The 26,673-nt window shown below is 39.0% G+C and overlaps 1 protein-coding gene across 3 annotated transcripts; it reads left to right on the top strand.

Annotated features, from left to right (window-relative positions):
* The first annotated feature begins 758 nt into the window (after nucleotides 1-758).
* LOC103970973 (F-box/LRR-repeat protein 15-like) lies at nucleotides 759-26,620 on the top strand. 3 transcript variants are annotated; one of them, XR_010481122.1, is made up of 22 exons: nucleotides 759-970; nucleotides 1,047-1,654; nucleotides 12,779-13,025; nucleotides 13,116-13,248; nucleotides 16,785-16,884; nucleotides 16,985-17,200; nucleotides 17,299-17,569; nucleotides 17,656-17,754; nucleotides 17,831-17,919; nucleotides 18,008-18,107; nucleotides 18,216-18,386; nucleotides 19,115-19,267; nucleotides 20,110-20,270; nucleotides 20,346-20,544; nucleotides 21,127-21,587; nucleotides 21,677-21,740; nucleotides 22,311-22,400; nucleotides 22,896-22,993; nucleotides 23,813-23,982; nucleotides 24,106-24,204; nucleotides 25,317-25,495; nucleotides 26,533-26,620. XR_010481122.1 is itself a non-coding variant. In XM_065089685.1 (18 exons), the coding sequence occupies exons 2-18, from the start codon at nucleotides 1,227-1,229 to the stop codon at nucleotides 22,965-22,967; spliced, it is 3,054 nt and encodes a 1,017-aa protein (XP_064945757.1). In that variant the 5' UTR covers nucleotides 759-970; nucleotides 1,047-1,226; the 3' UTR covers nucleotides 22,968-23,207. The 3 variants fall into 3 exon arrangements, 1 of the variants encoding a protein (XP_064945757.1); XR_010481123.1 differs by lacking the exon at nucleotides 26,533-26,620 and adding an exon at nucleotides 25,871-26,102; XM_065089685.1 differs by lacking the exons at nucleotides 23,813-23,982; nucleotides 24,106-24,204; nucleotides 25,317-25,495; nucleotides 26,533-26,620 and having other exon boundaries at nucleotides 22,896-23,207.
* Nucleotides 26,621-26,673: the final 53 nt, after the last annotated feature.

Raw genomic sequence — 26,673 nt, 5'->3', positions numbered from 1 at the left:
TAATATCCAAACTGATCTTTTCTTACTTAATTATTGGAAATCAGATATAGGATCATTTTAGTTACCCTATTAACAAAGAATCTCAAAGTTATAAAATTAGGTTGGATTATGATGAAGTATATTTTGAATGATAATTTTGATAAACAATATTTATACTATGTATATATTTATTTATTTGGTAAGTACTTAAATACATATCTACAAAGAAGACACCTAATAAACATGATAACAATCAAATATTCTCCACAACCCAAACTTGTATAATGATTATATCATTGGTCACAATCCAACTTATCATAAGTATGGGTTAGGCAACATTTAAAACATGAACAAGTGTATGCCACCCGGTGGGCCCGCCTGGTCTGCACGCTCCGAGAACGCCACGTCGGCGTCCTTTTCTGCGGTCGCGCTTTTGCTGACCAGGGCCCCTGATGGAGTCGCCGGCGTGCGGTCCGCTGTGGCTGACAGTGTGTGCCCTCGCTTTTGTGTTCGGTGTATGGTCCGAGTCACAGGGATCGCACCCTTCCGATGGGAGGCTGGAGAAGCGCGTCGGACAACCCCCTGCATCCGTTCCCACTCACTTCTTGTATGGAATGGAACAGCAGACTTCCCACGTCCAACCTCTATCTCTTCTCCACGTCGGGTGTAGGTAGCGATGGGACCCGCGAGTGTCCATGGCCGAGTACTCTTGTAAAGGGTGGTCCCACCCTTCGTTTGTCTCCGTTCCTCTATAAGATCTCTGCCCCTCTCTCTCTCTCTCTCTCTCTCTATATTTTGGAATCGGCGACTTCGGGACTTCGATATGCGAGCGAGGGGGCGAGCGCAGCTAAGAGGGGCAACAGGAACGAAAGAGGCGAATTGGAACCCTAGATGCGTCCATGCGTGCCGATCCACGCTTCTTTCGGACGAGCGATCTCGTGAACGCAGGAGGATCTGATCTCTTGCTTTAAACCCCTTTATCTTTATTCTGGTAATGGTCGTGCGCGCGCCTTTCTGGTCTCTTTCTTTCGTTTTTTTCTGTTTAGATGACAATGTTGTGATTTCAGGTCAGCAATCGGTGGTTCTAGGATCAGGGGGTTAGGTTTTCTGCCGATGATACCGGGAGGAGGCTGTGATTAGTTTGTCCTCTTGCCTTTCTTTGGAACTGCGGAGATCTTACATTTTGGCTATTTTTCCCGGCTGTTTTCTTTTGGTGAGTATTACAGAGGGTTTCGTGTTGCACCGCAATGGCGGACAAGCGCATGAAGGCGGTCGTCGAATATGATGACGCTGAGGATGGGAATAGTGAGGAGGGAGAGAAAGAGGACTCTGATGATTTAGAGCTTGGTCTCTCACTGGCCCATTCGGAGATTAGGGCGGGGTTTATGGGTGGCGGGCAGATGGAAGGCCATAGCAGGAAGAACTTGCCTTGGGAGGACCAGGGTGTTGGGTGCTCGCAGTTTGGCTCACCGCTGGAGCCTTTGAGGCAATTTGATTTTGGGCAAGGGAATGTGAAGGACTGGGTAGAAATGAACGATTGTAGAGAGGACGTGGTGGAGGTAGGTTCTGTGTCTCAGGTGAATTATGTATCACGTGACATCTGTTTGGAGATGTCCAATTCTGAATGTCAGAGGTTTGCTCAACAAAAGCGGCGTAAAGTCCTTGCTTCTCCAGAGTACTTTCTTGGTGCCTTGGCTCTTTTCTAAATCCATATTTTACTGTGTAGCGATGAATTCATCAGAAGCTTAGTTGTTGACTCATATTGTTGATGATGCTTTTTCTTCATTGTATTCTTATTTGTATCTAATGCATTAAGTTTCATTTCTTGCAACTTATCATATGTCACTAGAATGGTCAAGATGACATTGCATTGTCTTATACTTTGTACATATCCCTTGAAAATGATTGCTTTTGTTAGTTTACTATCCTATTTCAAATGTATAATGATGTTTCTTTGGACTATTAGAGTTGATCTACATTCTCGGAGTTACACCCCGTTAGCTTCTTGCATTCTTCTCATTATTTAATAAAGTACTGTTATTTTTGGATAGAACACCAATTTGGGTGTTATCACTGTAACTAACTCACATAGAATTGGTCCTGGGATGTTGGCACCATGTTTAGCATTTTTGGACAACTTTGCACATCAATAGGATGTGATCATCCATGATAATCATAATCACGTGTTAAGCATTCTCATTGACACAAAGATACTATGATTCTATGCCTATTCTATAATGATTGTGCAGTGGGGCAAGAGATACACTAGGCTTTTTGCAAATTTAGTCATCTGCAACCTTAGATCAAAAGCGGACTGATAGACGTATGTAATTGTAATCATATGAATGCATCATGATTGACCTTAGACCCAAAGTGGATTGATAGTGTTTGCACAGCCATGGGTTATTGGTTTTGTCCACACTGACCTGAATGTGTGAATGAGTGGGACCGTTTACCTGTGAAACTTGGATTCCTTGATCACTATCACATCATTGGAAATTTGTTGTCTTAGGGTAAGCCACGTTAAATGCTTTATTTGGGTAGTATTATCCTAGTGTTTCAAAGGACTTCGTGAGTACAAAGTCACATGTAGGTAAATTTGTGCTTTAATAGTTCTGCCTATTTAATTTTCCCTGATCTGGTTCAGAGGATTGGGTGTAATTATTCCTTGAATTTATTCAATCTTGCAAGATGCATGAAACTGTGGACATTAATTAATTTATATGTTGGTGGCTATTGGTTTGTCTAGTCAGGCAGTGGTCATTGGGTTGTCCTGTGGCTCATTGGAAACCAAGCCATGGCATGGTAAAGTCCATATTCTCCCTTTTCAATCTCCCTATAACTCTGGCCTTTTGCTTCGGAAAGGGTAGAACTGGAAACCTCAGGCTCCTAGATCTGGTGCATTTGCACTGTTAGATTACATACCAAAGACCGAAGTGCTTAATTTCAACCTTGTTGACTCCTAAAGAACCAAATCCATGAGAATATTTAATAAACTACTAGTTTAAAAATCAAGTATTTATATTATTTTTAACAAACTTGAATCAAATGTTGACTTCGCCAGATTGGGCCAGGTTATTATGAAAGTTTTATTAAGTTAAGAGATATTGCTTATGAACATTGGTCGAAGGTGCTTTTATTGTCTTATAGCAGTCATTTAATACAAAACTGGTATTGGTGATGACATCGCGCATAACATCAACCTAGGGTGGTCAAAGAGAAACATATCCATGTTATTGTGAGTTATAAAGTACCCTTGGATTAGTCAAAATGTTATTTTTTTGGGAACCTCAAGCAAAGTTCGTCATATCGCAACGTATCACTTGGTATGGGCGGTACATATCAATCTGATAGGGGACTATTATGGGTAGTATATCAGTATGTCTTTATGTACCATGTGTCAGTATGCTTGGTACAACTCAGTACAGCTTGGTACGTACCATACATACCAAAGACCGAAGTGCTTAATTTCAACCTTGTTGACTCCTAAAGAACCAAATCCATGAGAATATTTAATAAACTACTAGTTTAAAAATCAAGTATTTATATTATTTTTAACAAACTTGAATCAAATGTTGACTTCGCCAGATTGGGCCAGGTTATTATGAAAGTTTTATTAAGTTAAGAGATATTGCTTATGAACATTGGTCGAAGGTGCTTTTATTGTCTTATAGTAGTCATTTAATACAAAACAGGTATTGGTGATGACATCGCGCATAGCATCAACCTAGGGTGGTCAAAGAGAAACATATCCATGTTATTGTGAGTTATAAAGTACCCTTGGATTAGTCTAAATGTTATTTTTTCGGGAACCTCAAGCAAAGTTCGTCATATCGCAACGTATCACTTGGTATGGGCGGTACATATCAATTTGATAGGGGACTATTATGGGTAGTATATCAGTATGTCTTTATGTACCATGTGTCAGTATGCTTGGTACAACTCAGTACAGCTTGGTATGTACCATACTGACAATTGGTCGATATATCGGTGCCGACTTGTCACGGACTTAGCTGGTTTTGCCTAAGTCGTGCGGCACTCTTGCGTGTCCGTCCGTAAAGGTCAGCCTCCCCGAAGCCTCCCATTGTCCCTTAGGACCAACAAAAGAGAGAACGGGTTAGAGAGAACGCCTCAATCGGGATCCACAAGCAAACATCTCCGAAAAACACTTCATAGACAATGCAAATTACAAACAGACCTTACAAGCTCTGAACAGTGGCACAACAAAGGGTAAAATGGTCCATTACAGACCGAAAATCTCTCGCACGTGTTCACAGGACACAACCTTTATTTACAAGCCTAAAGAGGCCACCGACCCAACTAAAATGAGATTATTAAGCCTTCGGCCGCCCCTCTACATGCTGTACAAGGCATGAACTTGCCAAAAGACACGAACATACATAAGCATTACATCAAACATCTTGTTTAGAAGTTTGTCCGTGACATTCTCCCCCACTTATTCCTTCGACGTCCTCGTTGAAGCCTTTGTCGACACTGCAACTCCTCGCCTTTGCTGAGTCTTCAATCTTTTGCTCCAGCTACAATGCGCCTCTTGGCTCCCAGCTGCTCTCCGCTGCTGTTTTTGAGTAGTCGAACCTTTGATCCGCCATGCTGCTTCAACTCACCAATGACTCTGACTCTGGTGTGGGGTTGGCTGAGTTGTGTTGATCCTTGTTGATTCCTGCGGATCCCCCAGATGAAGGAAAAGACCATCCTTACTGCGCCAGTCTCTCAAATGCCTCATGCTGCTTGAACTGGTTGGATGCTTGTTGGAGCTTTAACGAGCATCGTCTCGCAAACTTATGAAGTTTTGGGTCCTTCCTCCACAACATTTGCTCATTGACTCTTCTTTCACTTAGTTGTCACATCCAAGTAGGTTCGCATCACTTCCGCTTTCGATTGTCATTTCGTTGGGAAATGAAGCGGACAATCTACTCTCAGTAGCACCGATCACCGTTGGTGAGGATTTGACAACTATTGTCTTCCATTATCTTCGAAGGGTCTTTGAACTTGTGCAGAGCTCCTCTGCTGGATAGATAAGAGAATTGGGGTACTCGGTTTCGCCCATTCTCTTAAGGGTTGAGAAGGCAAAGGTTACTTGACTTCGCCCGCCTCCTCCAGGTTGTACTCCATGCATCGAGCTGGTTACTAGCCTTCGCCTGCTCTTTGCTCACACTTCTGAAGCACTTGAAGTGTTTGCACTCCTTGCGTTGAGTTAGTTACTGTGATTCACCTTTTCAATGCCATCGAACTTCTGGAATGCAGGAAGTTTTCACCCCAACTTGGAGTAATTCTCTCATAGGTTTGGTCGCCTCTGGGATTGTACCGTCTTCTCCATCAACCCTGCCGCCTACTCCACTGAGTAGCAAAGGTACAACACCGCGTACTGCCTACTTCGTTCCTTGGTTATGCACTCTTGCATGACCCGAAGTCCTTCACTTTCGGCTATCTTGATGAGAAGCCCATTGACACCGGTCTTACGAAGTTCTTCGGCCTCTGCCCTTCAGCCTTGTCTCGGTACTTGGAGATTGCCTCTGCATTCTCCACCTCCTCGGCCCCTTTCACGACCAAGCGCTCTCCCTCCCTGAGAGCAAGGGATCAATGACTTTCACGGAAGTCCCGCCTCTGTGGTACCATGGCGCTACCATGCCCATGGCACTACTATCCGTCGCCTCGCATCTACATCCCTTTTCTTCACAATCAGTAGATATGCCTCCGTGACACTCCTCCGAGTCCACCTTCATTCTAACTGATTGCTTGATTTTGGGTAGTTAAGTCCCTATGGAATCGTCGTTGCATTCTCGCCCCTTTCGACCCCCTGCTTCAACACCTCTGTGTTCTCCAAGCAGTCTGTTTGGTCGATGGAAAGACAGACTGCAACTCCTATGCATGGCCTCTGCCATCACGTTGTAGGGTTTGCACTGATTCTGTCCTCCTTAGCTTCCTTGGTAGCAACGTTCTCTTACTCGGCCTTATCCTCTGACTTGCCGGGCTCCCTTAAGCGAATATGAGCTCTGGAGCAGTCTAACTCTCCAGCTGCTTCGATCATACCTCTGCATGATCAAGTCCCTCCCATGGAACTCACTGGTACTTGCATTCGAACTTTTCCCTTGGTGGAACCCAGCCCCCATATGCCGATGACCAAGGCTTTCATCCGATGCAAAATTCGATGCACGCACGGAAGACCCGCCTCTGCGGTACCATGGCCTTCACTCCTTGAATCCATAGCTTTTCTTGCCGTCGTGTTGTTCACCGAAGTGGAGCTTCCAGTAGCTCCCGATCATACCTCCATATGATCTAGTCCCACCCGGGACTATATCGTGTGTATCGCATTGCCACGAACTGTTCCACCACGATCCGCTGCACCATGTCGCCTCTTGGTGACATCCCCATTGCATTCTGATTCTTGTGGAATAAACTCGAATTGTGAACCCTCCATGTGTGGCAGTTGCCAATACATCGCAGGGTCTCTTCCACCTTCGATTTTGTTCGCTCCTTTGGCAATCAACCTTCATCCACCCACTCTTGGGTCACACCTAGATGAAGCACCGCTCTAGGACAGTCCGTCGCCTAGTAGCTCCCGAAGTCCACTAACTTCACTGTAATTTGTGCACCATTGTCTGGATCCTGGGCCTCTGCCCCTACCAGCCCAATCTCCGCTGCGCACCACTTCCTTCATGGCAACTTGAATGGCAACACTGTGGCATATTCTTCAAGAGTACTCGCCTCTGCGTCCTCTTGCCTCGTGCTAAGGCCTTCTGAACCCAACTTCGCCCCCGCAAATTGAGTCGCCTTAGTTCCTCCATCAAATGCCCCTCCGAGATAAGGTGCATGTGCCCAGAAGCTCCCTTCATCTTTAGCACCATGCAAGATGAGTCCTCTCTGATAGAATGAATGACCCATGGAACAACATGATCCTACTCTTGCCTCTGCAAGAGTTCATATCCTTGACCTCTATCTAGGGAAAGCACTGCGCCTCAGCTCCATGTTCCAACTTCTATGATGGCTCCCTTCATGCGGCTTAGGTACTTCGTTAAGTTACACCCAAGTTGCTCCGCTCCTCGTTTTTTGCATTGAGTCGATGGTGGCCCTCGCGCCCACCATTCCACGGGTCAGCCCTCCCTCGAGTCCAATCTCCATATCGACTCCAAGTGTACCTTCATTTAAGTTGCTTTGGGTCGCTCCCCCACTTGATCTCGCAATGCATCCACCAATGCATTCTCTCAAGCGAGATCATGCGACGACTCCTCGCCGTTTGCTCTGTCCATCGAGCTTCGTGGAGTTGTTGTTTGTTGAGGTACTCCTCCTCAACATGTGAGGTCCGTCTCACATGATTCTCCCTCTGGAGAGCCGGGACTTATCCCTCCTAGATAACTGTCCCATTGGAGCAACATCTCTCTTCGTTTCGAAGACCACCATCCCCTTGGACTACTTCGATATGCTGAACAAACTGTGCATTGTTCTGTCTCCTGCAAATGCACTTGCTAGATTGCTACTCCACGTCAATACAGCCCTCGCTGCACCACTCAAGGCCTAGCAACATGCTGAACTCGTTGCACACTTCAGCCTCCTACATACGTATCCTTCACATGCCGAAGAGAAAGTTTCAATGCTCTATGGCACCGAGTTTCGGTCGCCTTGGGATGGCCGCGAACATTCCATCGTCCGCATACAAGCCCATGCATGAGTACCGAATTCTTTGAGTTAGCAATTTCCCTCACCTCTGTGAGCTTTGCACAACTCTTTCGATCGCTGAGCAACTCATTCCACCTTGCATGGTCTCATTCTTACCAAGTGCCTCGCTTGCCTTGAGCACCATCAAGTATGGTTGTCAACGTTGAGCCGTAGCTCAAACTCAACCATCCCAACCTTTGTGCGCTCCGCATTCTTCCAAGTTTATCTGTTCTCGTGGTGCTTCTTGCGCGAAGGGTTGGCCATTCCTCTGAATGCCAATCTCAGATGCCCGCTCCTCCGAGCGACTCCTTTTCCCTACATCTCCATGCCCGTTTTCCCCCAAACGGCCGCGCGTGTGCTGACTGCCCTCAACGCAGCCCCACTAGGTCCCCCACGTTTGCATGCTAAGTGTTTCTATGAGTGCTTGTCCCGCTCTGATACCATCTGTCACGGACTTAGCTGGTTTTGCCTAAGTCGTGCGGCACCCTTGCGTGTCCGTCCGCAAAGGTCAGCCTCCCCGAAGCCTCCCATTGTCCCTTAGGACCAACAAAAGAGAGAACGGGTTAGAGAGAACGCCTCAATCGGGATCCACAAGCAAACATCTCCGAAAAACACTTCATAGACAATGCAAATTACAAACAGACTTTACAAGCTCTGAACAGTGGCACAACAAAGGGTAAAATGGTCCATTACAGACTGAAAATCTCTCGCACGTGTCCACAGGACACAACCTTTATTTACAAGCCTAAAGAGGCCACCAACTCAACTAAAATGGGACTATTAAGTCTTCGGTCGCCCCTCTACATGCTGTACAAGGCATGAACTTGCCAAAAGACACGAACATACATAAGCATTACATCAAACATCTTGTTTAGAAGTTTGTCCGTGACAGACTGGTAGGGGGAACCATGCCTGCAAGAATATTTCTATGAATATCCATGCTTTTTGGGCTCACATTTAGACAATGTGGAAGCGATAGAAAATGACTTTTGTTTAATGAGAGATGCCAAGGATGTATTCTGTTACTTAATATGGTGAATAATGATTGCATTTGATTTTTTTTCTCTCTTGCCCCTACAATTTGAAAGATTGTTAGAGGATGATCAAACCAAGGGTTAGGAGTTTTAAATAGGTGTATTTTGAGTCTAATTTGCTTTTGAATCTTAATTGCAGTGTCTCAGCTAAGTTTTCAGGACTGTCCTTGATAGAGAATCAGTTTTTTTGTTTTGATCATTTTTGGGATTTCCAAGGGATCAATTAGTGTCTGACCGGAATGTCTGGTTGTTTATCAAAGAGAGCCATTTTCTGGGTAGTTGAATGAATTGAGCTTAATGAGGTTGCCTTTCTCTACTCCTTTTGTCATTGTATTTACTGAATAGTTCTCCTCTTTTCTTCTATCCTATACTTCAACTGCTGTAACTGTATTTTGCTGTCCTTTGTGACTCCAATGAGACCTTATCTTTCAGTGTATTTTGTCTCCCCAGTGCTGATTCCTACTAAATCTGTGGTCAGTCCTAAAATAAATGATTGGCCTGAATTGCATGGTCTGTGGTCAACTAGTTCCCGTTGGGAAGTGAGTTGATTCAAGGGCATGTTTGGCTGTTTATCATGTACCGAGATCTGGAGTCTTTCTATGAACTTTCTCTCTTTTCCCTTTTCTTTCTGTTTTTTTAAGGCTACTTCACTTTTCATTTCTTTTTCCCATATATTATTCTTATAGTTGGAAGATAATTATTGGCTTTTCACTCTCCATAGATAGAAAGTTTGCTTGTTCCTAATAGAAGTTTGCAGTGCTCACTGTCCCTCTGTCGTGTGAGAAATCCATGCTGTTTGGTCTATATTTTGCACAATGATTTAAAAAGGTGCTCGGACGAGGCGAGGCGAGGCCCGAGCGCCTCGCTTCACTTCCAGGCGGCGCGCTTCAAAGAGGCGTCGACGCTCGCCCGAGCCCAGGCGTTGGGTGCTTCGGGCAAGCACCTGGGTTAAACCAGGCGGCTGAACCAGCGTTTTAGGTCTGGTTCGGTCTTCGATGCTTTAGTTGGTTCAAAAAAACCAACTAAAGCACCGATATCAGCTGTCGCTGTCGCTGTCCAACCCTAACCCTGCTCGTTGCCGCTGTTGTTGCTCGCTATCGCTATCGCTGTCGCTGTCGCTGTCGCCGCTCCCGCTGCTCGTCGCTCCCCCCCGCTGCCGCTGTCGCTGCTCGCTGCTGCTGTCGCTGCTCGTCGTTGCCGCCGCTGCTGTCGCCGCTCCCGCTCTCGCTCTCACTGTCGCTGCCGTTGTCGTCGCTCCCGCTCCCGCTCCCGCTCCCGTTGCCTCCTTACACTACCGCTGCCGCTGCCGCTTCCTCTTTTCTCAGTCAGCACCCCCTTACACTCCTCTTCCTTCTTCTCCTTCTGTGTACGGTTAACAGTATACTAATAATAGTATTTGTATTTATTAGATTAATAATATATTATTTTGATTTTGTATCTTAGATTTTCTTAATTTAATAGCATATTTTTATTTAAAATTTTAAATAATTATATTTATTAATTATATTATATATTTTTATATTTTAGTGCATCGCTTTGCTCGGGCGAGCGCTTAGCGCCTCGGGCGTTTTTGGATCTTGATGCCTTTTGACGCCTAGCACTTTTTAAATCACTAATTTTGCACATAACAGAAAAATCAAAGCTTTAGGATGGCCTGCTGTCCTTCCTATGTCTTTTTTAACAATAGTCAATTAATTTATTTAGTTTTCTCGGTTTGTCTCTTGGATTACTAAGTCCAGCTACAAATACTTTTAAATGATTTGTAATATAGGGTTAGGGAGCTGCAGCCACTCTTTTCTAGGGATTGCATGACTATAGTATTAGTAAAATCTCTGCAAATAAACTGCTGCTTTCAAAGCCTTCTGACATGTCCCAGTAATTCAAAAAACAATCACTTTCAAGCATTAGTTTCTCAAATCTGTATGCTAAAGTATCTGCTATTGAATGGGCTCCTAGAATAAAACCCATTCATTGTAATATTGCTAAATTTATCAAGTCCTACCCATCTCTACCAATATCTAAATTGGTAGGATATTCTTTCCTTTTTTTTGTCTGTATTCGGTCATTTACCTGATGAAGGTAGGAGATTCTTTCCTTTTTTTCGTCTGTATTTCACATTTCAACATTTATATATTTGTTGATAACTTAACTTGCTGAGCTGCAATTCTTGATTATTGATTATGATTCAAGGTAAATGTCAATGGATAGCTGATATTTAATGGATCTGGAATATATTATTATGTTCGTTGGATATGCTTGTCAAGGCCTTCGTCCCTTCTCGACATATATCCCTGCATCGTTGTGTTTCAGATTTACCTATATACATTGACCTGTGGACACACCAAGAAGGGTGGATTTGTTCCAAGAGAAGGAACTTGTGAGAGAGTGGGAGATGCTCCACTCAGTTTCTTGAAGGGAGCAGTCACAAGTTGTGATCCCAACTCACTTTTTTTTTTCTTTGATCCCAACTCTAACTACCTGTTCTTAGTAGTCTGACATCTTCTGAAGTTTTTAAAATTAATTTTGAACTGATTTTTTATCTTCCTGTAATTGTTAAATTCTTTTTGGCAATCAAATCTTCCCTGACGACTTGAATTATTGGATTGTCCTATCTGCTTCTGGATCAAACCTGACTCACTTAAACTGGTAATTTAAGCCAGTGTCCCACTATTTTTCTATTCATTTTGAATTTTCTCTCACGTTTTTCCTTCTTTTTCCTCTCTTTCCTTCATTGTCTCATCTCACCAGCCACTCCTAATTGGTGGTCATTAGCAGCACAAGAGTTGTCACTGTTCTGAGGAATTCTATGAGAAGTGACTTTGAAGTTTAGTGCAGAATTGATATTTTCTTTAAGAGAAGTGTTTTCAAACTGTAGCATATTATTGACATGTTTTTTTTTGTGTTAGAATTTCATTCCTCAGTCTAATACGATAATTCCAATCTCTTTTTATAATCTTTTCATAGATGTATTGTATTTCCATGACTTTATCATTTATAATTATCCTGAATCAAGCACACACTGTATATGTACTTTCAGTGGACTTGATGCCTTAATCATTTATGCAATACCTATGATAAAGTTCAGCCCTTATTTTAAAGAACTGACAAGTTTTTGTTAAGATATTGCTAGCCATAATCATGAATTTTCGTTAGGATATCAATGTTAAGACCTTTGTTCCTTGTCCACATATATCCCTGCATCAATGTGGTTCAGATATACCTCGATGCATTGACCTGTGGACACACCAAGAAGAATGAAGTTGGAACAAGAGGAGAAAAGAACTTGTGGAAGAGTTGGAGATGCTCCAATCCCTTGTCTCTTAAGGAGAGCAATCACAAGATGTGATCCCAACTCTCTCTTACTGCTTGTCCTTTGTAGTCTGATGCCTTTTAAGGTTTTCTTTTAGGTTAATCTTGAACTGATTTTTTTTCTCATTCTGTAATAGACTAATAGTTAAATTCGTTTTGGCAATCAAATCTTCCCGTACGACTTCAATTAATGTATTGCCCAATCAGCTTCTGGATCAAGCCTTACTCACTTAAAATTATTGTTTAAGCAATAAAAATCTCACTTTTTACCTTTTTTTTATTGTTTTCCTTGTTTTTTCTTCTTTTTCCTCTCTCCCCTTCACTGGCTCATCTCCACCAACCACCCCTAATTGGTGGTCAATAGTGGCATGAGGGTTGCCACTAGTCTGAGGAAATTTATGAGAAGTGACTTTGAAGTTCAGTAAAGAACTGACATATTCTCTTTAGGAGAAGTGTCCTTAAACTATAGCATATGATTGACATGTTCTTTTGTGTTTGAGTTTCATTCAGTGTGATAGGAAGATTCTAATCTCTTTTTAAATTCTTTTAGTAGATGTTTCGTATTTTTTTGATTTTATCATTTATAGTTATCCTGAGTCAAACACTCACTTTATATGTACTTTCAGTGAGTTTGATGCCTTAAATCATTATCATGATATCTATGATGAAGTTCCACGTTTATTTTAATGAACCGAGTAATTTGTGTCAGGATTTTGCTAGCCTTTATGTACATAATCATTAATTTTCGGTCCCTTTCTCCTGAAACTATCTCATTTTTCCAGAGACGCAACTTTCTTCCTTGCTGAAGTGACAGCAGCAGCAGTGGCTATTGACTTCATTCCACTAAGTTCATCATATTCAGTTGAAGACAAGAAGGCCTACCACTTGAGCATTTTCTCAAGTGATGATGCTTTTGTAAAGTCCAGCAACACCATTGATGGAGTAGGCTTCGATGGAGACACCATAACTGCAATAAGTGCTAAAAATGTGGAATTCAGGATGGATTTTTCAGATGATCTGTTACACCTGGTGTGTCTTGCACTTGCTTTTGATACTTTATTCACTGTTGGTTGCTTGAAGCTTAAACTACATTTATGTTAAGTAGGATATGCTTTGCAGATTTTCTCTTTCCTTGAACAAAAAGATTTATGTAGAGCAGGAGCAACATGCAAGCAGTGGTTAGCAGCTAGCACACATGAGAATTTCTGGAGGTGTTTAGAGTTTGAAAATATAAGGATCTCCCAGCAGAACTGTATGATTTCTTCTCTATTCTTATTATTGTCTCATGAATTGTGAAACTGTAAGTGAAAAACAGTATTGGCAAATATGAGCTAGTTTATGTTCCTGAATTGTAAAATTTCATCCACCTACTTCTAGCAGGTGCAGAGTGTCCATCTATGTGGACCAATCTTTTTCTTGATGCACTTCGCAAAGTTGTATCCCACAATTTGTTAAAGTTAGTGCTTTTCACAATGAGACCTACTGCTATAGAATATTAGCTTACGGTGAACCTTGAAATAAGAGCAACCAGTGGTCTGGGAAATGCAAAATAATGGAAAAGGAGAAATGGGCTAACATAACTAAATTTTAAGCGGAGTGGAGATTTTTAAGCAGAATAGACACTTTTTATGAAGCATTGGTGGTCGATCTCATGGTATTAGGCCTTGTTCCCTAAAACTTAAAAGAATGCAAATTTTATACTGCCAGTTTAACAACAGGTAGAGTAGGATAGAAGAACAAAATTAAGAAAAAGGTCAAAATTTTCCACTGAGTGATTTATTTGAAGCTAACAAACTACTACTGTTCAAGTCAACAGTTTCATGTTATGTACTCTGAGCAGAAAAATGCTGGGATCCAAAGTGTTTTTTCTTTTCATTCATATTTCATTGAGCACTATAATTCAATAGAAAGAGACTTGAGTGCCAGTTGAGCACTTAATAGTATCCTGATCTTATACTAATGGGGACCATTAAGCAAGTAGCTTGTGCACTGAGATCAGCATCTTTTATTTAGTTGTTCATGTTTATATGACATTTTAATGTTATTATCCAGAAAGAAATACAACCATGAGACACTTAATTTCCATCCTGTTCTGACTATCCATCCATCTTTTGTTTCCAAACTTGCGCATTCATTCTCTGAGTTTGTTGTTCTTCTGATATTGAACTTCTAAGCAACTGGAAATCTTCTATATTTGCTTCGTGTATTGAGTGCATCTTTTATATTTGCATCTTGTGTATTGAGTGCAGTCAAAGTGACTATTGCCTTTCAAAATTCTCTGATGTTTGTTTATGAAAGACGTTGTTCCTAATATTAGTATTATATTTTCAGAGTTATAAGCAGCTAACTTTTTAGGAAAAAAATTTACTTGATCTAAAACTTCCTAATTTGATATTTGAGCATTTCCTTTTTGTGGAATCCCTTGATTTAGTGAGATTTATAGAGTTGTGTTTCATCACTTTGGTTATTACGTGTTAGCAAAATTAGATGATTTCTTAGATAATCTATCAACACTCCCATGCTATCTAATATTATGAAGTTTTTAAAGAATTCATGTTCTATGATGCTGACTTCAATTCAATCACTATGTTGTGTTTTTAGAGGCTATGTACATCTTAGATTGTCATCATGGAACTATGTTTTATAGATATGGTCCTTTAGTCTGTCCAAGTTTATGACTGAACAACGTCTAGAACTTAAAAAAATGAGCAAGTTGCGGAACATATTCTCCTATATGCAGAACTACAAGAAAGAAATGCAGTAATCCTATTTGATATTTGAAATTAACTAAATTATTGGTATTTTATTCTAGAGTAAGTTCAGACTACTTGAGTAACTTCCTTAATCCAAAGGGTATATACCAATTTTCACAAATTAAACTAAATTTCTAGAAATTATAATGAAAATTTTGGTGTTTTTATGACTTAATTTGTCCTTTTTTTTCTGTTGACAATTTAGGATATACTCTTTGGAAATGAGGCCGTGCTGGCATTTGTTCCAAAGCACTTTTTGCAGATTTAAATAGCTTCTTGCTGTCTCATATTGCATAATACCCTCTCCATTGAAAGAAAGAAAAAAGATCAACTGGGTGTGATATGCCCCATAATGGACTAGCATGCGCATTATAGAAGTATTTATCTTTATTCTATGGTGGTAAACACTCATGTATGGCTTATACTGGTGCCTCGATTCATGCTTCCCAGCAGCAATGTGCAATGATCTTCAAAATGACTCATCAATCATTTGATGATTTTCTGAATATTTAGTATGCATATTATATTATTTACCAGTGAGGATGCATATGATACAAAGCTTATTATCGGTATCATTGAGTAATTTGCTCATTGCTGACATGTTGACTCAATGTGTAAATATACTTATGCAAATGGAAGCCAACATAATATCATCCAATTATCTTGTTATGTTCCTGAGAAATTTTTAGTCAAGAGCATCAACTATTCATCCTACAGCAACAATAACAAGTCATAATGTTTGAACTATTTGGGGTTGGCCATATGGATTTTTTGGTGTTGTGCCAGTTAAACAAAGAGTATCTAAATTTTTAACTGGTAGAGTCTTCTTAGTTTTCCATCTTTCTCGTACCACTAATACTAATTATCTCACTTTTCTAAGTATAATATTTATAGATCTCATAGGGACATGTTTGTACCATCTTAGACAAATTTCCTCATTTTATCCTCTGTCAAAATTGTTCACAATTGAATACTTTTTCCAATCTAACCTGGAAGTTCACAATCCACTCCACTTTTCTTGTCTGAGTACAACCTTTATATATACACACGCACATACATGTTGTTTCTTAGTCATCCAACCATAAAGGATTGTTGGCCTGACACTTGTCATAAGGAGTTGGTAGAGGAAGGGAGGAGGAGGTACGGAGGAGGATTATAGGATCAGAAGGTGATAGAGGATCATGAGGAGGCGGCGACAACAATAGTGGAGGATGAGGAGGAGAAAGTACCACAGGTATGTGGCGGGCGATGAGCTGGGGAGGGGTTGTGTGAGACGTGCATGAGTAATGTGTACGATGAATTTTAGGGTTATTACTTATTACTGTTAGGGTGAAAACTAACAAAAGAAAAGGCCATATTGCTTGATTATCAGGCTTGGATTGGGCGAGAAGTCTAGGTCATAGGGCTTGTCAGGTGGTAAGCCCCGGACAACCTATGGTTTGCTTGTCAGGTGGTGAGCCCTGTACCCCCTATGGTTTACGAGTTGATTCATGCTCAAATTGATACTCTCTGGTTTGTATCAGTCTGGGTGAAATTGCATATCTTGCTTAAAACTTTTACTTATTAGAAAGTTTTCTCCATCCAAGTTAAGTATGCTACAGTTTGATTCTTTTATATTATTAAATTTGCATCTCATATATATTTTCTTTATCCTACTTAATTTAAAACCCTTAGTTTCCATGGTTTCTCTCCATTACTCAAGTTTAGAAAATTTCATTTAAATGAGCTATGCTTAATGAGATTTGACATAGTTTTATGTTAATTGTCAATGTCTTAATACAATCATTCATCTTTTTCATCTGGGTTTGGGATTAGCAGTAGTGGTGTTATAACTATTTATTCTTCTAACTAATGGTCAGGAGTATCATTGTTGACTTTTGTACCATTCAACGCTAATGACCATAAAAATATTCTCTTGGTAAATTTCTTTTATTTTCTTTTTGTCATTCTAAAACACATCTCAGAACTTTAATTTTCATTACCTCTTGGGTTTCCCCTGCTTGTGTCATGTGCTTATGAATTTATTTTCTTGCAGTTGTTGCTATTTGCCATCGTTACCCCAATGCTACTGAAGTAAAACTGCGTGGTACTCGAAATGTTGAGGGCCTTGTCATTGTTGCAATGACTTCTTTAAGGTTTGTCTTCCATATATCCCTGGATTTTGCCTCGTGCCATCTTTTTGTTTTGTCAAATATTTGGTCATTGTTGCCCGTATTGATTTGTCAAATCTTTCAGGCATCTTGAAACTTTAATCTTGGACAAGGGGCGGCATAGTGAATCTTTTTTTCTTAGTGAAGCTTTTTTTCTTACCTTGACTGATTGTCCTGCGTTAACTACTTTGAGAATTTCTGATGCATTTATCAGTAATTGCACTCAAGAGGTAACTGTATGCCATGAAAAGTTACATGACCTTCAGTTGGTAAAATATCGAGCTCTCCGTATTACTGTCAGGTAAATATATTGCTTATTCGCTGCGATATGTTCTTTTGTTATAAGCAATATTGCAATTTTTTAACCAACTGTTTTTGCATAACATGGGTACTTCATAGATGTCCTCAACTTCAGACTTTGTCCCTGAAGCGCAGCAGCATGGCTCATGTTTTGCTTAATTGTCCCCAGTTACGTGTGTTGGATTTATCTTCCTGCCACAAATTACCTGATACTGCAATTCGGTCATCTGCTATGTCATGCCCTTTATTGACATCACTAAACATGTCATCTTGCTTATGTGTTACTGATGAAACCATACGTGAAATATCTTTCACATGTCCAAATCTGTGCATTCTTGATGCTTCGAACTGTCCAAATATCTCATTTGAGGTTAGTCTTTGGGTCCTGATTTTTTTCAGCATTCATTTGTTTGGCATTTGATGAATACATGCTTATACGTGTACACGTGCTGGAAGTCGGTGACACTCCCCATGTTGATGGATTTGAGGCTTGAAAGTTGTGAGGCAATAACTTCTGCCTCTATATCTGCCATATCTCAGAGCCAGATGCTAAAGGTTGGAGGTTTTGATTCCTTGTCTTGTATTTAGTGAGTTTATATTAGATTCTTTCTCTCACCATCAGATCCTGCAGTCATTGGAGCTTTATAACTGTGGCATGCTTACTTCTGTCTCACTGGACCTGCCACACCTGCAGAATATAAGTCTTGTATATTTGCGCAGGTAAAACTCAGTTTATCTTCTTTATTCTCTCCTTTTATATTATGTAGTTTCTCCTGTATCATCGGGTGCTAATAAACTTGTATGATAGATTTGTTGATCTTAATTTGCGGAGTCCTGTGCTCAAGCAGATCAAGGTTTCTAGATGTTCAGCACTTCACCGCATTAGCATTACATCAAATGCACTTCAGGTCTGCTTTCCTTTTATATGACTAGAAATTTTGTGTTTATTTTATTTTTTAGTGTTATTTGAAATTGAGTGGTTTTGAACTCTACAATTCTGATTCCTGTTCATGCAGAAACTGGTATTGCAAAAGCAGGAAAGTTTGACTACTTTGTTATTGCAATGTCAAAACTTGCAAGAAATGGACCTTAGTGATTGCGAGTCTTTGATGGATTCTATTTGTGAAGTGTTTAGTGATGGGGGAGGTTGCCCAAAGCTACGGTCATTGGTTCTTGACAATTGTGAGGTTTGCAATTTATGTAGCCATTGTTTTTCCCTAATATTTATGAATTTTCTGGACTACATAATTTTTAGTCTCTTCTCATTAGGGCAGCATACCACAACCATCTATGGTTTCTCAATATCGCTTTTGCATCATAAATGGTTGTCCTCAGATAATGTAGCTTTGGTTGCAATAGTTAATTGTTGCCATATGTAGTGTTTTTAAACATAAAATTCTTAAACAGACAGGTTATGGAAATTTTTGTAATGTCAGGATAATTGGAAGAATGATGACATTAAATAATGAGGTAATTTTATGACATTGCTCCATGTAGGTCTTTTTGTGCATTGTTGTATAAGCTTTTTTTTAACTCAAACTACACTACCTTTTTTTTGTGTTAAACTATGTTGATTTTCACAAACATTTCATTATTTCCATTTGTGGTATTGATTACTCTTGTATATTATTCTTTAATCATTTCTAACAGCCATTTATATTGAGAATAGTCTTCAAAAATCATGGAGTGCATTGACTAACCATACCTTTTTTGCCAATTATTCCTATCACTTAATATGCAGCACTGGAATGACAGACATATATATTCAGTCTAGCAGTCATCTGGAGTATATCTACTTATCACTTTTTTTGTTTCATTATAACCTTGACTAGGCTTGTTGCTCTTCTTTGATTATTATTGAATATATCTAGGATTTGTCCTAAATATACTTTTTTCTGATATTCTGTTTGTTCAGCGCCTAAGTATGGTCAAAATTAGCAGTTGCACTCTGGTGTATCTATCACTGGCTTGGTGCCATGCTATGAATGTGATTGAACTATCATGTCCAAACCTTGAAGAACTAAATCTCGATGGCTGTGATCATCTTGAAAGTGCATCATTTTGTTCGGTCAGTTGATCATTCTTGACTCAGTTTATAAATATGTTATTATGACACGCTTTAAATTGTGAAGGCATCCGTCTGCTAGAAGTTTGACGGTTGTTGTAAGTACTGTTGTTTTCTTAGCTTAAGTTATTGTGCTATGTGATTAACTTTTTTTTGGCCTGTAGGGATTTGAAGTTGGAAAATCAAATTGGCATAAATTTATATTCTAAGATTTTACCATTAAAGAATGTGTGCAATACATCCTTAGTTGTGTATCTCAAATGTTGTTCCCCCGAGAAATATGAAACAACCCTTAATACTTTGCACCCACAAATTTGAAGCATTGCTCATGAAAATTGTCTGCTTTATCAACAGCCTTTATTCATTAGGAAGCTGATCCATAGGTGAGAGCAGGAAAAATTAAGTTTACAAATGTTAGGATTATTCTTGAAATTATAAATGAAATCATCTTAAATATTAAAATTGTGGAAAGTTGAGAAGAAGTGCAACGCTGTTAAAGTTTTTCATGTACGGGTATGTTGGTGGAATAAGTTTGATGCACATTTTCTTGAGTATCATTTTAGTAAAGAATTTTTTGGAAACTGATGCTATTATTTTGTCTTTTTCACCATATTCACTTTTACTTGTTTTATTCAGCAGTTATCGTGTTTTTCGTTGCCTACATTTCTGTTTTTGTTTTTCTACATAGTTCATTTTGGATGATTATCAAAATTTTCTGATATGCAATTTTGTATTACGTCAAATTTTACTGTTTTAGCATTAAGTGGATTGTTCAATATCTAAGTAATACTGATCGTGCAATCATTATCTGCCTTGGTTGCAATTCTGACTGGTCGCTTTTTTAGGTTGGTCTTGAGTTGCTTAATTTAGGTATCTGCCCAAGACTAAGTGATCTACGGATTGAAGCTCAAAACATGTTAGTCTTGGATCTTAAGGGTTGTGGTGTGCTATCGCAAGCATATATTCACTGTCCTCGCTTGAAAGTCTTGGATGCTTCGTTCTGCAGGTTCCTTCTTTGCCTCTTCTGTTTTTGAGTCTTCATCATCTTTAAACATAACTTATTGTGTCATCCTTCATGCAGAAAATTTAGTGATGAATCATTGTCTACAATAGCTGCATCATGCCCTCATATTGAATCTTTGATCCTGTCATCGTGCCAATCTGTTGGACCTAATGGGCTATCTTCCTTGCATTTTCTTCGACGTCTGACTCTGCTCGATTTGTCATACACATTTTTTATGAGCTTGCGGCCTGTTTTTGACAATTGTTTGCAGTTAGTGGTAAGTTCATTATTCAAGTTCCCATTCAATTTGTATGTTGTGTAGATTGGGTAATTCTGATTTATAATCCCATGAGGTCTTTTATTTTTCCCTTTCTGTTTCATTAAATGGGTTGTTCGCTGTCATTCATGCTGATTTCCAGTGCATAGTTTAGATCAAAGTTCCCTTTGTTCTTCTTTAATCTGGTTTCAGTAACTTGAGCAAATAAGTAGTGTTAATAAATTATTCTTTGATAATGATTGCTCTCAACTTCAATTAGGTGTATACTAATTATTTACTAAAGGAAACTGGACCTGATGAGATTCATGGAATTTTAGTTGTACATTTTATAGTAAAACAGGGTTATTAAACTGTTAAATGTTAAATTGTGCTAGACTCATTATTTCAAATTTAACTTTCTCTCTTGTCATTATGGCATTGATCTGAGCTACTATCTCTTAACCTATAAAAAGATTTTGTCCTTGCACTTTTAAGGGTGACATTATTTGTACATCAAATGCAATCTTTATGCTTATGAACAGAGTTCTATGCATGCAGGAACAAATAGGTGTTGATGATTGATTTGGGTATCTTTTCATGCAGGTCTTAAAACTTTCTGCCTGCAAGTATCTCACAGATTTTTCTCTTGATGCCCTCTATAAAGAAGATGTGCTTCCAGCCCTTCGTGAGCTGGACTTGTCATATTCATCTATTGGACAACTTGATATACTAAATCTAATCACTTACTGTACAAATTTGGTTCATCTGAATTTGAATGGTTGTGCAAACATTAACGAACTTATCTGGAGCTCTAGTTATTGCCATTCATCTAATATGGCCATCAATAACTGTTCGTCTGCAATATCAAAAGAAAATGACGAGAGCTTTAGGAAGACTGGCCATCTGCTTCAGATTCTGAACTGCACCGGTTGTCCAAATATTAAGAAAGTTCTCATTTCTTCTTCAGCTAATTGTTTGCGTTTATCCAAAATTAACCTCAATTTGTCCATAAATTTGAAGGAAGTATATCTGACATGTACCAATCTCTGCATGCTAAATTTGAGGTAGGTGATATTTTGAAGATTTTCCTTTGTTGACGATCTGTTTGCCTTTTTTTAATGTATTTCTAACCTTCTGTGTCTCTGTTTTCCAGCTACTGTAGTTCCTTGGTGATCTTGAGGCTCAATTGTCCAAGACTTAACAACCTCCAGCTTCTGGTAATGGTCGCTACCCATGGTTACATGATTGTGTTGCCACAGTTATTAAAAAATTCTGCTGTCTTTTTTTTTTAATACTTTCTTCAACTTCCTCTCATTTCTGATGTTTTATGTTCAATCATGACTTTCATATTTAAGCAAAGACAGGCACTCCTCACACTATTATATTCTTAACTCTTAATTCTCTTTTTTTTTTTAGAATAGTTGGGTTTCATCGCACATGTACATATATGGGACAATCGTTGCCTTTGTGGGTCTGTTTGATGTTTATTTAATGCCTTATGTATGCAAATGTTCAACTATCAAGAATTTGCATTGTTGTAGTGTACCAAAAGGTCTTCTTGTATACACTGTCATGTGGTTATATATGCAATTATTTAATGGGTGTTATATATTACGTCAATTGCAAGTAATGTGTTGCACTGTTCATGTGTCATGCCTGTCCTGCAAAAGCATTCTGTAGGTGCCATAATGAAAACAAGTTATACTGGGTATCTCCTTCTGCAGTTTGTTTCTCGTTTCATGTTTTTCTTTCATGACATTAATTTTTTCTGTATCTTAATTTTTTAGGCTTGTAGCATGCTGACTGAAGAAGCATTAGAAGATGCTATTTCCCAGTGTCAAGAGTTGGAAATTATCAACATCTTCTCTTGCTCCAAGGTGAAATAATTTATACCTATGAGCTTAGTGAAGGATTTTCTTGTTAGTGTCCTGCTACTTGGTTATGTATCAAAATGAGATATTAGATAAGCCTTCAATGTTGTGGAGTTTCAATATTTTTTAAGTGTTTAATATAAATCAGCACAGAGGAGACAAACTGTGAAATGGCTATAAAAGCTTTGACAGTGGTATGTCCAGCAAATGCCAAAATCTAGGGACCTATGTGAAATGGCTATAAAAGCTTTGACAGTGGACCTATGTGACATCAGCTATGGGTTGAAGAGATAGGGGGAGACAGCTGTCTCAATTCGTTACTTGATTGGGCTTAAATGACCGATGTTGTCTAATTAAGGTTTTTAAATTTAGGGATTTGTAGTCTGTATCATATATTTGCATTATTGGGATCCTATAAACGGATTGTTTAACTAGTATACTCCCTTGGGATAGAAAGTTGTTCATATATAACCTATGTTTGTTGTTGTTTTCATTTGGCAGATACTTGCCAAAGATTTTGATAGATGGCGAATGGTTTGCCCGAGCCTGAGACGAATCCAAAGCAGTCTATAAAGTGCTATTCCATTTCGAGTTTTCAGGTAATCCATCTGTTGCAGCCGGTACGAGAGAAGCAAACACTTGTTTTATCCTACAAGGCATTTTGCATCTTTTTTTTATTGTACATAAACTGTGTTGCCTTTTGTTTTTTGTTGGGTTCTTTTTATTTGTACATAAACCGAATTGACTATTACGTTTTGCTGTTTTATCATTTCATCAGATAATGAATCATCATAGCGTACGATTATATGGTCACATTGAAAAGAAAAAAGAAAAAAAAACTGTTCGGTGAGCTTGATATAGGTGTAGTTTTCTTAGGACAATGTATTTAATTACTTTTGTATAATTGTCATGAAAGTTCCATGAAGCTGTCTGTGTTCTAACTGTTTGTAATTGTAAAATTTTGTGCCCAACAAACTTGAAGTTAATGTACGTATGTGAAAATAGAAGATTGGAAATTAGTATGATTCTATAAAAATAATTTTTAATTTATATAAAAATAAAAAGTAGTAAGGAAGGATTTGTTGGTGTCCTCCCTTCTACCATCAGGGGAGAAACAGCCGAAACGGAGAACAAATAATCCACAGAACCAAGTATCATGTTTTGATAACGCAGCGGGATTCGGCGGAGAGGGCATGAGCAACGGAAGATTTCGTGTGTTTTTTTTTTTAAATCTTTTTAAATTTATTCTTTCAATTTTCAGGCAAACAAAAGAGAAAGCTGCAGCAGGGCTGGTTTCGTGGACTAGTAAAGTGTGATCCTAATATATGATTTTTTAATAAATTTTTTAAACTTGTATTATTGATTAAAAATAACACTGCCAATTGGATCAAAACATATTGGAGTTTCTTTTCCTGCAGCGAGCCACAGTCCACGAACTCCAGCGAATCACTCGGTGGGGAAGCGTCGATGGGAAGATAAAACCCGGGAGAAAAAGAATACTTTCCTCCGTCGCAGGAAGAGTTTTATTCTGCCGCCGCTGCCCGAGCTCTCCTCGTCGCATCCTCGCCCGTCTTCCTCTCGCCATCATGTCTCTGTCTCTCTCTCTCTCTCTCTCTCTCTCTCTACCCCTGTCCGCTTGATCTCTCTCCTTCTCGACTATTCTATTGGGGTATCCAAGGATTCTGACATCATCGCTTGTCAATCTGTGCAGATGCCGCTGCCTCTGCCTCGAAGCCTTTTATCATCCCTCGCTTTTCCCCCTCCGGCGCTTCCCCGCTCGTTTCTTCCTTCACGCGCGCCTTCCCCAGTGGTAATCAATCCTTCCTTCGGCATTCTGCTGAGTGCTCCATTTCATTTCAAATATGATTCTTGTCAGAATTTGACACGGTTGACGCTATGTCAAGGATTAGTTAGACATGAATCTATGCTACTAGGTATTCGACACAGGAATCTAGATTTTTAATCTCGTATCACATCTTATTCAACGGATAATCTTGTGATCCTGTCCTGCATCATGGGAATCTTTGTGCTTTCTCACTGTAAGTGGATTTGGGTTATCCAGCTGCAACCATATATGAGACACAGTGTTTGATTTGTGGTGGAGTCTCCATTCCAGTCAATTTCATCATAAGGCTATATACTTCTAGCTGAATTAGATGATACAAGGTACAAGTAACCAGTGAGTAAACTACAACACTTAAATCTTTCTGTTTCCAGTGTGCCATTTTTTTTTTATTCGGGTAGATTAAGAGTCAATGAATATTGTCTATTTATATTTGTATCTAGATTCACAGTAAAGTTCCCTCATCAATGTAAGCTTGATAGGTTGGTAGCATGATTGAGGATCTCATTATTTTTTTCATTGTACTTCCAATGATATCCTACAGATATCTTTTATCTCTAAGAAACCTAAGCTTTATCAACAGACATCATTCGCTTTTTGACTGTAGATTCTGGGTGATATTGGACTTCGCTTGAAAATTGGCATATCATGTGTGAAAACATGGTTTAAGATGTTATCTACATGATGATATAATGTGTTTCTATAATGCTCCATCTCGAGAAACTATAAGGTGAACTCTTTTATCAAAATAAGAAATTCTTTTGCTCCAGTAACAGTAAGAGAAAATAGGCTCAGTACCCTTATGGCCTTTTATGATTGAGTCGGATGGTTTAAGGACATTGGTAGTATTGTAATCCTTATAAGCTTAGCTTTGTATTCAGACATACTATCATCGTTTTCCTATTTGTTCCTATTTAAAATAACAAGACTTTACTCACTGTCTTAGTAGTATGACATGATGATCCAGCTATCTTTGCGGAACAAGAGACCATCTACTTTTCTGATTTGCTCCTCTCAACATCAAGACACTGAAGAATTCACTTATTCTTATACTGATACTTGAATGTATTTATATGCAGTCATCTGGATTACATCCAGGAGAAGGAAGGTTAATCTTCAAAGAACATCTGTTTCTATTAGGTGTGAGCAGGGAACAAAGGAGAACAATGGATTGGATGTATGGCTGGGTCGCTTTGCTATGGTTGGATTTGCAACAGCGATAACTGTTGAAATATCAACAGGGAAAGGGCTTCTAGAGGTATGAACTTGAAATTATCCATAGAGATCTTCAATATAGATTGTTGCATGTTATAAATACTTGTGGGTAATAGTTAAATTTCTTTAGATGATATTTTCTTGCCTCTTATCCTGACACTTTTCTTGTTCCTGCTCTTGTAATAACTTGATCAAGAGAAAATTATTGTGAAATTTTCAAAGATGATCGAATGCTTATACTAGGAAATCTTGTATTGAAATTCTGAACTAATACATTGTGTGTCTAATTGCTCACTTTTGTCGATTAACATTCTCTCATTTCTTTTGATACTTGCGCTAAAGAAAGAAAATGGCCTTCATAGATTACATTGGACATTGAATTCATCGTGAAATGCTAACGGCAATCTTTGTTTTACAGAACTTTAGGTTTATAATACCACAACCAACTTTGGCATTCATGGTGACAACACTTGTGGATGCTCTTTCAGTGTTCTTCTTTCAGTCTGCCTCTCAAGATTAATTATTTTACTTTGTGTCATTATTTCTTTTATCCCCTTCAATGAGACAAGAATTGTTTGACTGTGTCTGATATTTTGTATTTTACAGTTCCTTATACTAGATAAAGCATACACTCTTCTCTATTATCATTCTAGATATTGTTGGGATTGACAAGTATTATGAAATTTCTTAATCCTATATATTAGAAGAATAAAAAATCCTAATATGCGAAAGTGTGTTTGTGAAAGAAAGAACACTTGAAAGGGGGTCTGATTCTTCTATAAATATTTTATATAATTTTAATTTTTAATTGGGGAAAGAGACAAGAATTGTTTGGTTTTGTGCTAGATATTTTATATTTTACACTTTCTTATACTATATAAAGCATACAATTTTCTCCATTATCATTCAAGATATGTTTGATATATTGGATTATATAGTTAGTTTCCTCTTTGTGAAGCTTAATAATGCTTTGCATTCTCATTCAAGATATATTTAGAGTCTCATATCCATGTTTGCTCCATTATCATCATCATCCTTATCTTTCTCGCATTGAATTCATTTTTCTTTTGTATTTTGAAGGCCTCGTTGGCAAGGACTTTCTAATCCTACGTGGCTCCACCGTTCCACATCTTGGCACGTGTACTTTGAGCTCGTTAACATATAAGTATGCTCGGGACCCACAATTACATTTTATATTTATTTTATTAACTCGTTGGCTAT

Source organism: Musa acuminata, chromosome BXJ1-11 (assembly GCF_036884655.1).
Source record: "Musa acuminata AAA Group cultivar baxijiao chromosome BXJ1-11, Cavendish_Baxijiao_AAA, whole genome shotgun sequence".
In the NCBI taxonomy this organism is placed as follows: Eukaryota; Viridiplantae; Streptophyta; class Magnoliopsida; order Zingiberales; family Musaceae; genus Musa; species Musa acuminata.
Note: the sequence above shows the minus strand (reverse complement) of the source record. Positions and strands in the feature narration are given on the sequence as shown.